Source organism: Odontesthes bonariensis, chromosome 2 (genome assembly GCF_027942865.1).
Source record: "Odontesthes bonariensis isolate fOdoBon6 chromosome 2, fOdoBon6.hap1, whole genome shotgun sequence".
Taxonomy (NCBI): domain Eukaryota; kingdom Metazoa; phylum Chordata; class Actinopteri; order Atheriniformes; family Atherinopsidae; genus Odontesthes; species Odontesthes bonariensis.
In genome coordinates, this window is record NC_134507.1 from 20,056,869 (window position 1) to 20,070,112 (window position 13,244).

Genomic DNA, 13,244 nt, shown 5'->3' on the forward strand with positions numbered 1-13,244 from the left:
CCTATGACCACACATTGAGCCAACTGGTAGAGAATTAAGACTGAAACACATTTTCAAACACACCTGTTTCCCATTGTGTGTGACAGAAGAAAGGATGGTACGAAGTGTCTTAAAGCCCATAGCAATATCCAAAAGGTGCGCAGCAAAGAAGAAGTTGTTATAGTGACCCAGAACCGACATGATCATATACCAGGCCAAGTACAAGAAGGACTGAGAGCACACACACAAGCACAAACAGACATCAAACGGACAATATTAGATTAGGAAAACAAATGTGTACTTAAGATAAGATGGAATAACAGGATATTGCCAACCTCACCTCTGCAGGATGTGCATTTGTATCAAACAAAATCTTAGCACAGAAGACGGGTGGATTCAGTCATAAAATGATGGATATGGTTTATATACAATACTCGGTCTTATTACTTTTTTAGTTCACATAAATCACAGGAAGTGGCACCTTTATCTATGCTTGGGCAGAACAATGAGGCAAAATCAATCCAAGGAAAAACCATAAATAATTTGACACAACCAAACTTACATTGTCAGTAAACACAACTCCTAGTTTCCAGATCTGGAACTTTACGTCAATGGATTTATATCTGAAAGAGACAGCATTACCAAAATGATACATGATGGTAAGAACCTGGAAAATAAGCTGGAAATGATCATGGCTAAAATCAGACCCTTGTGCTACAGTGTGTTATGTGGCTTCTTCTCAGAATGTCCTGTTCTTCTTCAAGTACAAGATAAAGTTCTAATACCTTCTTTTGTCTGGCCACCCATTAGGTAACACACACACGCACACACACGCACACACACATGTATACTGTACACACATCCTCACAAATGCATAAACCAAATTCAACCAAAGTAAATATAGACACAGGCACATATAAATCCAAGCCTACACAGAAGCCTAAGGTGTTCACGTTGGAAATGGCCATTATGGAGTTCCATTCACCTCGACAGGAAAATTCAAAACAGAAGAGGTAGCGTTGATCTTATATGGATGTTGTTTTTAAATAAATATCAGGTTGTCTATATACTAACACATTAGTAGAAACCCTCCAGAGAAGAGCACAGCACTGCAAACACCACTGCAAGCTGGCTGCTTCACTGTTTACTTCTGACTTGTTTTTTACATTTATAACAAAAACAAGTATATTTTACATGGAAATCTAATGCTGCGTGTACACCAAGAGCGACCTCCGCTACCTGGTAGCGGAGGTCGCTGGAGAAGCTTTGCTTGAGAATTTGCTTTGGTAGCTTTGGTAGCTCGTGACGTCACATTTAGAATGTTCAATTCTTAAAGGCCCCGCGGCGGTGCAGCACCCCCGCGGGAAAAAAACATGAGGAAAGAGAGGGCAGGGACACGAATAAACGTGTTGTTATTTACAATTTGTTATACAAGATATAAATCACGTTACAAATTATGTAAAACTACATTAGGTACACCTGAGAAGAGCAGGAGTAGCAGAGGCAGCTGTGAAAATAAACTAAATTCGAAATAAAATCCGAAATAAAACGTAATTGCAGTGAGAAAGGTATGCGTGGGGTTACTACACTATTGTATTGAAGCACTCGACACGGCAATTGCAACAGTCTCAGGATTAAACGACTATTGTTTGGATAGGAACCAAAGTTTACACGTTTGTTTCCGCGAACCCCGCGGATTGTCGGACCCCTACAATCTGTGGATTGTCATTGGTTTTCGCCGAAACGCGTCATAGCTCATTACCATAATGTTAGCTTGAGTTTAATTGCTGGAATCCGCTCTGGTCGCTCAGGTAGCTTCGCCACTGGAGAATCCGCTCTGGTAGCCCAGGTAGCTCACCCTCCATAGAGAAATAATGATTTCCGGCGCTCAGGTAGCGTAGGTCGCTCTTGGTGTACACGCAGCATAAGGAGGGTGAGCGAACTGGGCTACCAGAGCGGATTCTCCAGTGGCGAAGAGAACTGCGCTACCAGAGCGGATTCAAGCCATTAAACTCAAGCTAACATTATGGTAATGAGCTATGACGCGTTTCGGCGAAAACCAATAACAACCCACAGATTGTAGGGGTCCGACAATCCGCGGGATTCGCGGAAACAGACATGTAAACTTTAGTTCCTATCCAAACAATAGTCGTTTAATCCTGAGACTGTTGCAATTGCCGTGTCGAGTGCTTCAATACAATAGTGTAGTAACCCCACGCATACCTTTCTCACTGCAATTAAGTTTTATTTCGGATTTTATTTCAAATTTAGTTTCTTTTTCACAGCTGCCTCTGCTATTCCTCCTCTTCTCAGGTGCACCTAATATAGTTTTACATAATTTGTAACGTGATGTATATCTTGTATAACAAATTGTAAATAACAACACGTTTATTCGTGTCCCTGCCCTCACTTTCCTCATGTTTTTTTCCGCGGGGGTGCTGCACAGCCGCGGGGCCTTTAAAAATTGAAAATTCTAAATGTGACGTCACAAGCTACCAAAGCAAATTCTCAAGCGAAGCTTCTCCAGCGAGGTCGCTCTTGGTGTACACGCAGCATAAGAACAACTCCGGACTGTATGAAGATCAAGTCCTTTCACGTGTTATGAGCGTGACAAAACAATTTCATAATTTTGCCTGAGACAACATACTACTAACTACTACTACAAAAAAGACGTGGGCATTTTTAATACTTTCTCTACTCACAGAGCACTCCAGCCAGTGTCCTTTTTGAGCCTTTGGTCTTCTCTCTCAGAGCTGAAGTCTAAAGCAGCTTTGTCCAGACCTAAGAGTTCACTGATCTTCTCACAGCCATATAAGTTAGCATATTTATCCATCACCTGACAGAACAAGAAACCGGGTTTAAACAATAGCTTCTTTAGTGTGACAAGAGATGGCAGAGGGTAATTGGCTGCACTCTCTGTGCAGCCTGTGTCACAATGAGATGGTAGTTTATTTCAGAAGACGGTATGATGGTGCTGCCAATAGAGTAATGACTACTTAAAAGAAAAGATTTCCTGATGTCCCGACTGGAGATACATGATGTTCGAGGTCACAGTGGTTGCCCACCTTGTTGCAATTTTCACTGTGTGCAGTTTCTGAAGTTTATCCTGGTCTCCCAGCATTGATCCAGGCTTTTATTTTACCCTTCACCATAAATTTGTTTGCACAGCACATCTTGGCACGAATTGTTTCCTTAATCTAATTATCTCATAGGACAGAGATTCCTTACTGAGCTGTGGTGGCTCTATGAAACTTAATGTCACTCGATTAAAGTGAGTAAAATGAGAGCCAACCAAAGTCTAGCTTTATTACAGAGCCCACTTTGCATTACAAACAAAATTACTTTAAAATGTTGTTTGCCATATTGCAAACTTTTATACTAAAAATGTGGATTACTAGAGAGGCACGAAAACATGATACAGTACCATCTAATTTACCGCAGCCTCTTAAGAGTGATGCAATGCAAGTTTTTAAATGCAAGGTGTGGGGGATAGACGTACTTTATATGGACTAAGAGTCCACCCTAGTGGCAAAATGCCAAAGCCAAAGTGGAAGCTCCCTCAGATGCCAATTCAATTAAATTCAAAGTCAAAGCATTTCGTTCAGAGCACATTATGGGCCAAGTCATTACTTTCACTCCTTTTAATGTGGGTCTTTGTAGAGTAACAAAGTACAGTATTTTACTTAAGACAGATTATGTTATCCAGGAATAGTTGCGAGCTATCAAAATCAATTGTGGCAGTTGTTATTTTTTTTTCCCCACAGGAGCCCCACTCTGCTTAACTGCTTTATTACTGCCAATAATTACCAAAACATCCAACTGACTAACAGACACAACATTGTGTTTTTGCATAAGCTTTGATACGGACCAAGATTTCCATGTGTAGTTATAGGTTGTTCTGGATATACTATAGATATAATATACTTTAAAACTGCATAAATGCTTAGCTCAGTAGCACATCGCACTTCCAGGTTTACTGGATTATCTTCCACTGTGCAACAAACATGATCACTGATTGTTTCCATATTGCATAGACCAGGATTTTCTTAGCTATACTGTACAAACAGCCTGCAGGCCACATTTTAAAAACATATTAAAAAATCTTAGCCAACTTGAACATGTTTTATACAAGAACTATACACCTTAGGGTGCAAAGTTAACTTCCAACTATGACGTTTGAGTATCTATTATCTAGTATCTAGCTTGTAAAGTTGGCCACTATACATCCTAAAATGAACAATTAAGTTGCATTGATAGAGTAACAATATAACTGATATCAAAACAAAGCAGTGACTGATATTCTATTCAGTAATCCACTCTGAATGAGGGTGAATAGTCGAGGAAGTCTGCTGTGTTCACAAACCGTTGGGGACTTTAGAATTGAAACTTCTAAAACATGGTATTTTAGGTTTGAATTAACACACCAACAGCTGTCTTTTCTAAAAAGGCTTTATAGTATAGAAGGAAATGGTCAAAGTCAACTAAAATGGACAAAGGACTGAAAGGAACTTTTAACACAGAAGACAATCTAGAGGTAGAGACTTAGGTTTCTGAAGACAATAAAATCATACTGGTACTTAACTGGGGAATAATTACACCTGCCATGAACTTACTTATTAAACTGTAATTAGTTACTTAATGCACTGTGCCTACCTCAAATAGGCACTATTACATAAATGTTAAAGCACTTTAAGCAATGATGTAGTCAACAGGATACCTTACCTTCCTCTTCACAAATTTATCCCAGTAATTGCTCGGAAATGATCTGAAAAGATAAAGAAATGTTATTTCAAGCATTTATATGGAAAACATTTGATTTATAAAAAGCAGTGCCTACTGAAACATTATGGACTGAAACATGCATTTTTTTTTGTTTTTAATCACACATATTTTTATGTATTATATACAGCACCTTGGTACTTGTGGTAATGAAAAGTGCTTTATAAATAAAGCTGGATTGGATTGGATGCCAGTAGTAATGATTCAACCTGTCACATGACTTAAATAGCAGGTTTCTCAAATTTTAAGTAAGAAACATAACTTTACTTGATATTAATTTGACCTTAACTATAAAGCCATTAACATACGGTGTATTGAGAACCAGTCTGTCCCACTGCCCTTTGATGTCTTCCTCCGGAGGTTGCTCTGTCACATACAGGCCATCAAACTCCAACCTTCGAGCCACATCTTTCTCGCGTTTGAAGATCACCAGTGGTACCTTTCAGTCAAATAGACCAAAGTAGTCACTTGTAAATTATAGGGGATGAGTCTGAAAAACTTAAAAGGAAGGTAGTCAAAGCTTGTGTTGATAATGATGAGCTACTCTGGAGTTATTCTAGAGTTTTAAAATACGCTCAAAAAATATCAAGTAAAGGCAAAAGAAAGTTCATTACAGAAGCATTTCACTGAGCTAGTATACCTTGAGGCAGTAATAACCAATAATACAACAGAAGGAGATTATTGTGTGTGCAATTGCAATAAGCCGAAGAGAAGGCTCCATATATCCACTGCTCTCTTCCAGCACAAAATGAACTCTGCCCCCGCTGTCGTCATCAGGAGCAGAGTCCATCTCCTCCCAGTAAACAGACGTGTTCACTCCTTTGTTCTCTTTGGATGCAGGCAAGGATGCTACCTGAGAACAGTGATACAATGCAATACAATTCAACTAGACTTCAGCATCACAGACTGCAGATAGGAATACCAAAGTCAAAGTCAAATTTATTTCTATAGCACATTTCATGTACAAAACAATTCAAAGTGCTTTACCAATTATACATTCATTGTAAAAATGTAATTTATTCAACACATCAACCTTGTATCTCTGATATAATGGTAGGCTTTGACTTTTTAATCAGTTAATATCAGCAGGTTAATCATAAAGGCTCACAATGTCACTGTATTATATATCTATATATATATCTCTCTCTCTATATATATATCTATATATATATATATATGTTGTGTGTGTGTAAATATTGCACAATTATAGTTGTGTAAGAAACACTAAGATCCTTCTACCAAGTAAATAAGTCAGACAAACAGAAGTCCTGCAGTTTACTTACACAAGGTTAGAAAAATATTAGGAGAGAATGTAACTCAAGGATCAAAAGCAGAAGAACATATTATGTGAAAACTAACCCTTGTAATTCGTTTCTTATTTAACTACAGCTTAGTTTGGTCAGAATGCTGCTGATTCTGAAAACTTTCAGAGATAATAAAAAATATATATATTTGTCACTTGATGTTTGATTTTGGATATAAAACCATTTCTAAAGTAAAACATCTCTGCAGAAGTCTGTAAAAAGTCTGTAAATTCAGTAAAAAAGGTAAAACACTTTCCTCTGAAATTCAACATCTCAGTAAGAGGTAGCGTGTCAGAGGCATGCTCTCACCTTGTAGAAGAGAAGAATGAAGTTGATTGCAAAGGTGACAAACAGAGCCAGTAAGCGCATGTTATAAAAGTTTCTTGCAAAGTAGTTCTGAAAAAAAGGGAAAAAACATTCATGTGTATACTGCCTTTACATTTTTGTGCTTTCGCAGGGAACCTGAAGTGTATATAAGTATGAATCCTTATTTGTGTTGTTATTGTACATGCATAAACATGTGTGAATGTATTAGCACATTACCAGCAGGCTTTTGTTACGCGAGCTCATCATCTCCCAGACGGCAGAATGTTGGCTTGGTGGTTCTTTTGACTTATTAGAGGATCTCCTGGCTCTCCATTTTGCCTCTGCTGTCACATTCTCAGTTTTCTTCCTTCTGCAAACAGTCCAAACGCAAACAGTTGGGAGATCAAATAGCTTTATTTTAACAAGGGAATATGTAGAATGGTGAATTGAGAATTTCCATTTGTCCTACGAGATAATGTGCCATCAGGCTTTGCCCAATTGTATATAATGCTATATATACACTATATATATATATATATACACATATATATATATACATACATATATATATATATATATATATACACATATATATATATATACATACATTATACTAATATTCACACACTATTTCCACTGCTAATTCACAATCAATTAACTTAGAATTGACTAATTCCACTGTTAAAAAACTCACTCTGTGCTCTCCAACTCAGGCGTTTTCTCATCTTCAGCCGTGTCCTTTGTGCCCACATTCTCCTGAAGCTGCTGTCAGGAAAATAAATTCATGAACAACAGTTACGTACAGTACAAAAGTACAAAAACAAAAACCTTTGTGAGCACAGTGAGCATAAAAGATGAAAATACCAATGAAAGTAAATCCTACCGTACTCTGATGCTTCTCACAAATATCAGTGGTGACAATTGCTCTGGAGGCTGTGTTGAATAGGTCACTCAGACTTGCAGTGAGGTCTTGCGTTACAAGTCGGTACTGACCTCCCTCTTTCTTCAGTTTGAAACCAAATATGTCTGAGAGTACGTCCACCTCTTTGGGGGAGGTCACCGCTGCCATCTGCCCAATCTCCCGCAACTCTGTCTGAGATGACAAAGTGGCAGAGTACTTCCTCAGAAGATCCACACCACTTGGCACCTCCATGACCTCATCAAGGGTTGGTTCGAGGATACCACCAAGCAAGTCTGACATCCTCATCCTTTTAGCTTCCTCTATGAGCCCACCACTAACAAAAGCTACGTACAGCACATACATGATGCTGTGAATGATGACACAAATGCACCGGACCTGGGCCATGCAAATCCATCTAAGGAACAGAACAACTGACATGAGGATATCCTTTAAGGTCATTTTCATCAGTGCCCTCAGATTTTTTACAGAAAGCAGAGATGTAAGCAATAACCACCAGTGGAACATTAAAAACATTCCTTTTTGGTCCAAGGCTTCATCTTCTTCATCTTTACTCTTTTGCTCTTCTTTTCCAGCATCCCTCTCTCCAGTGTTTGAGCCAGATATCTGAGCGGCAAGCTGCATCTCAAAGATGGTGTCCTCACAAAAGTTGACAAACATTTCCATTTTCTCCTTCTCTCCACCCTCATTCACCACATCAAAAATGAACTGCCTCTTAGACTCTTTGACCTGTGGTTTCTCCCACTGTGTGCGACTATATTCACTGATCTCAAAGTAGACGCGTTCAAAGCGCTTCCCACTGCCAAGGATTTCAATGCGTCCAAGATAAGGTTGGAAGTAAGTCAAGATACACTCTGCGAGCTCCAAGAATGTCTTCAGCCTAGAATCTTTGGGCATGTGTTCGGACAAATTGGTGAGAAGCACAGTGATGCTGAAACCAATGTCTTTTGCTGGCTCATGAAAGCGATCGACAAAGGCCTCATAATCCACAATTTCACCATCATTTGTCTCCATGCAGGAGAGCAGGAAGGGAATCTCAGCTTGGGAGAAACGCTTGCAGTTTTCCATGGCTTTCTGGAAGTCTTTCCTGGATATGCTGCCCTTACAATCGGGATCATACTCCCGGAAGGCATCTGAGGAGGTGAAGTCTTTAAGTTTGAGGAACATGTCAAAAAACTTTAGAATCATCTCCACATTTCCTGATGATTCCACCAACATATCCACCATCTGTTTTCCGATAGTTCCATTGATGACATTACCTGCAAGGAGGAGACAACTTGTAACTGATAAACAGTCACCAACTATAGTGAGTACATAAACGATGGCCGGAGTCATCTGCTGTGAAAAGTGAAGCCAGTATTGAAAGGCAAAGTGCCAAATCTCTGATGCCAACAACTGACTCGCATTTAAAACTAAAAAACTAAGTAAATACATTTCCCCACAGGTCTTCACAGTGTCTTTCATTCTGATCAGTGTGCTGGAAGTCCTTTTGACCATAGATCCCAAATCAAGTAGATATGTTCCCTCACAGATGGGTGTTCGTGGTGTCACTGACTTGGCTTTCAAGCCTGGTTTGATTCATGGCTTTTATTCAGTCATCATTTGTTAGTGTAGCAGCTGAAACATTTTCCCCAGACAATGCTGCTGTGTTAGATTTTTTTTTCATCAGTTTTCACTTCATTGTGTTTGTGACTGATTTGTTCAATTGGACCAAACAATTCCTGAAAAGATTTTTTTATTTAAAGCTATTTTGTTTCCTGATATCAATTTAGTTTGTAGGTTACTTTAGCTTTTATTTAAACAGTGTATTATACACCCTGAATGTTGGTGTGTCTTGAGAAAGAATAAATTAGCATGGATATTGCTGTTAATTACAGAAGGCAATAACAACCAAGCCACCACCAAAGTTTATTAATAACTAGAGCTCCTCCCTCTTTTACAAATGTACACACATATGGTACCAAAAACCAACAATGCTTATATAAACTATACTACTTACACTACTAAACACTATCGCTGAAGCTAATTCTTTTAACATCAGTGAAAAAAACAGCAGCGGTTTACCTTCTAACATAGAAAGCAGAAAGACAACCATGTCCTTCTGTAAATCCATCAGCTCTTTCAGAAGTTCAATTTGCCTTGAGTCCTGCATAAGAGAAATTTCTTGAGTAACATTTAAAAATGTAACGTTTTACTTCACATATTGGGCATGTATCCGGCAAAATACTGAGAACTGAGAATAGCTGGAGTAGAAACCCTATAGCAAAGTTTCACCCAGAGCATCAGCAATTTTAGGCTTGATGTGTTAAAGGGAGAAATAACCTGAGTAGTACCTGAGAGAGCTTCATCTGCAGGTGTGCAAAGACATGGAGGAATCCCACCACAGCATCCCAAAGACGACTGTGAGCTAGACTCTGTTGATTCCCAGTACATGGACCCTGATTGAACATATAATGCAAGTAACTAGCCGATATATCGCAGTTGTACAAAAACAGATTACTGACTCTTGTTACGCACTTTAGATGCTTAAAGTTTGGACACTTCACTTTCTTATCCATCACATCATTCAATCAGGGAAGAGTCTTATAAGCCATAAACTTTTCAACAGTGTGACATATATTCAGATAGATATTGTGCTTAATAGCACAAATAATTTCACAGGAAAACCACATTAAGACTATGATACGTGATGGAGACTGACCTGTATGTACTCAGTGAGTGTGTTGAAGACCTGTTTGGCTACTTCGATGGCTTTTGAGAAGCTGTGTTGTCCTTGTGCATCAATCACATCCTTTCCTGAGTAGTACCAATAGAAGTCACTGATAGACTCCTGCAGTTCGGCACACAAAAATGTTTGTGGTTCACAAGCATTAATATAAACATTGTTCAGATCTAAAATCTAATCTAGTAGTAAATCTAATAGTGAATATAAAAACAGGGTACAACAACTAAACTTTGGTCCTAAAATATTGGGACGATTGCATAGTGGTTTGATTTCCTTATTCAGACCAGCCTCACAAAGGAAAACCCATCACAGCAGGCTTACCTGTACCCTCAGTAAATAGTCCACAGTGGATATAATGATGTTGACAGTAGTGTTGTTCCCGGTTTGTGTTCTTAAATAGTTCTGGAAATCTAAAATATAAACCAAATGAACATAATGATCAAAACTACATTATTTATAATAATTGTGATGTCCTATGTGGACAATATAGCTGGACAACCTGAGTTGAGACAAAACATTTCTTAACGTGTTATTTGATATAAGAAAGGGAAATTAACCTGCATTATGTCCTTCACAGAGGAGTTGCAGGAAACGGAATAGGTCACAAGTTAAGTCTTTGTGAGGCATCACCTTCTCTCCTAGGAAAAAGATGGGCAGATGAAATAAAAATGGTAAAATGACAGAATTAGTGAAATCCAACCTGAGAGGTTGACAGAATGAATGAAAGGAAATAAATGCTGATAATGTTGAAGATGAAGGAAAAATAATCATTTACACCTTGAACTGAAACTATGTTCATGGCCAGGGATTTTTCAGCTTGCTCTTCTACTGTGACATGGATTAACAGTAATGGAATTTTTTTTTTTAAATTTCCATTTGAATACAGTACCTGAGCTTTCTTCCGTGGCCATGCCTAATCCCTCTGCTTTGTTCTGCCTCTCAAATGCATTCAGATCCAAAACGCTGGATGGCAAAGTCATGCATGCACACACACACACACACACACACACACACACACACACAAAAGGATAAGTAAAGTCTTTTTACTTTTACCATTTTTATCAAACAATTATAGCTCACCACCCTTTGTGACATCTGACAGGACTTTTTTTCTGCTGTCACTCACCTGCATGACCGCATGAGTCCAGCCATGCTCTGAAAAAAGTCAACGTCTCGCTTCTCTTTAAGATAATGTAGCATTTTCTGTCGGAAATAGAAGACAAGGTCTGAGAACTGGTGGAACATTAAAACTGCAATTACTGAAGCCATGCTGACGCTTTCATATGTCGGGCTATTAGTCCGTTCATTCGGAAACTGATCCACTGCTAAGTTTTGGAAGCACAATAATTAATTTAAGATTACCATTTTATTACTGCAACTTTTGCTGCTGTGTCTCAGTGTCAAGGTTAAAAGTTCCTAAGAGGAACTATATGTGTTGAAGAACGAGTGATTATTATTTATATTGTAGGTCTAAGTCCTCTACGTACTGATGATGGTGAGCTCTTTAGAATCAGAATCAGAATCAGAATGCCTTTATTTGTCATTGTACATGGTACAGCGAGATTTAAAGCCTGAGAGAGCTTTTAAATGCACATGGATTAAATAAAATATTTTGGCCACTCACAGTCTAACAGCAGCAATAGTGCAAGTTAATCATTTGTTGTTCTAAGGGTGTTAAGAAGTAAGAGGAAATGTGCATTTTTATAAACTTGAGGAATTTTGACAAGACCGAAATCATTCTGAACAGAAAACTAGGCTGGAAATATCTCTGTAATAGTAAAGTTTGTAGGCTGCTCCTAGTCAGGGATGATTGGCTTCCAGAAGAGGTCAAGGAAGGACAAACCATGAACCAGTGACAAAGTGTTGTGATGGAAGATGCGTCAGAGCCACTATATTCTTACAAGTCAAAGAAGTCCATGCCTCAGCAGATCAGACATTATGGGTCAACATAATGGGTAAAGATAGTCATAATGTTTTAGCACACAAGTAAATCATTCATTCATGTTTGTAACACAGCTGCAACAATTTGTACTTTAACATTTATGTTCACTCCAGTAATCTTCAAAAAAAAGAAGAGGAGTACAATGTCAGAGGCACTAAATGTATAAATGTGTTGATGAGACAGTGGAAAAAAGTGCTTGGATAGTTTCAGCACAAAGCATTATGTTACCTGCTGAACAGTGTTGTTCCCTCCATTTAGAATGGAAATACCCAGTTTTAAAGTGGGTGCAATCATTGAGCCTATGGTGCCTGAAATAAATAAAAAAAACACAGAATGTACAGTATTTGCTCAAAAGAATAACTGTGCATGACTCACATTTAAAGGAAGGCATGAAGTTAAATGAACAAAACTCTTCAGAAAGGTTTCAGGAAACAAAAAATAAGAGGAACTTCAAAGAAAAGCTTCACTCTCTCAACCACTGTGTGTCAGAGTTTTTATTTTACTTCATCATGAACAGAGTAGCAACAGACCAACTGTAATAAGAGTGATTTACTTCAGATGTTTAAGTATTTCCCACCTTTGCTGGCGCTTATTGTTTGCAGGACCATCTCTGAGGCTCCACGACAATGCAGCCTGGCCTGCTGGTAGAGCAGCTTCTGTTTCTCCATCTCCTTCTCCTGAGACAAATAACATGTCATTTTAACATAGCATAACATATTCAGTGTTATTAACTATCTGAATATTATTATCTGAACAATATATAAACTCAGGATAAAAACAAAGTTCTCAAGGCCAAATACAGAATGTCCCATATTTATTTTGAAACGGAGAGTCCATTTACTCACTTCAAAGCTTTCCACCTCCTGCTTTTCTTCATCATCAGCTTCTCTACAGCAACTCTGGGAAACCAAAAATATGGAGCACAGTAGAGAATGCAGTAAGTCGATACACAAGAAACAAAATATTTACAAATGCACAGCACCATTTATTTCTGACTGGTATTATTACTAACATTATTTTGTTATATACTGCTTGTTACATGCACCGGGACATCAAAGCAGACCTAAGAGCCCACAAGGACCTGATGCAACATTTGAGAGTATCTGTGCCCATGTTTACAGAGCCCCTTAGATCTGAATGTGTTGAAAGAAACAGTAGTATATTATTTGTGTCTAAGCAATGTAATTTATCATGGTTGGGAGCAGGTAAATGGCCTCCAATTCAATGTGTGGACATTTGAGTCCTTTCTATAATGAATCTCGTCTTCCATGATGAGCTGGGCATTTCTTT

General features: G+C 38.4%; 1 protein-coding gene across 1 annotated transcript in view; it reads right to left on the reverse strand.

Moving 5' to 3' along the window:
• Positions 1-13,244, reverse strand: part of ryr2b (ryanodine receptor 2b (cardiac)) — a 66,580-nt gene that overhangs the window by 5,455 nt on the left and 47,881 nt on the right. Inside the window, exons 79-98 of the mRNA XM_075478503.1 lie at positions 12,800-12,853; positions 12,532-12,631; positions 12,183-12,262; positions 11,139-11,215; positions 10,902-10,975; positions 10,570-10,650; positions 10,334-10,422; positions 9,989-10,117; positions 9,621-9,725; positions 9,352-9,433; positions 7,252-8,546; positions 7,063-7,133; positions 6,606-6,738; positions 6,372-6,458; positions 5,399-5,611; positions 5,067-5,197; positions 4,702-4,744; positions 2,682-2,815; positions 542-602; positions 64-210 (exon numbers count right to left, since the gene is read on the reverse strand). Of these exons, the coding sequence (XP_075334618.1) occupies positions 64-210; positions 542-602; positions 2,682-2,815; positions 4,702-4,744; positions 5,067-5,197; positions 5,399-5,611; positions 6,372-6,458; positions 6,606-6,738; positions 7,063-7,133; positions 7,252-8,546; positions 9,352-9,433; positions 9,621-9,725; positions 9,989-10,117; positions 10,334-10,422; positions 10,570-10,650; positions 10,902-10,975; positions 11,139-11,215; positions 12,183-12,262; positions 12,532-12,631; positions 12,800-12,853 (3,186 nt within the window). The remainder of the gene's footprint in view (positions 1-63; positions 211-541; positions 603-2,681; positions 2,816-4,701; positions 4,745-5,066; positions 5,198-5,398; positions 5,612-6,371; positions 6,459-6,605; positions 6,739-7,062; positions 7,134-7,251; positions 8,547-9,351; positions 9,434-9,620; positions 9,726-9,988; positions 10,118-10,333; positions 10,423-10,569; positions 10,651-10,901; positions 10,976-11,138; positions 11,216-12,182; positions 12,263-12,531; positions 12,632-12,799; positions 12,854-13,244) is intronic.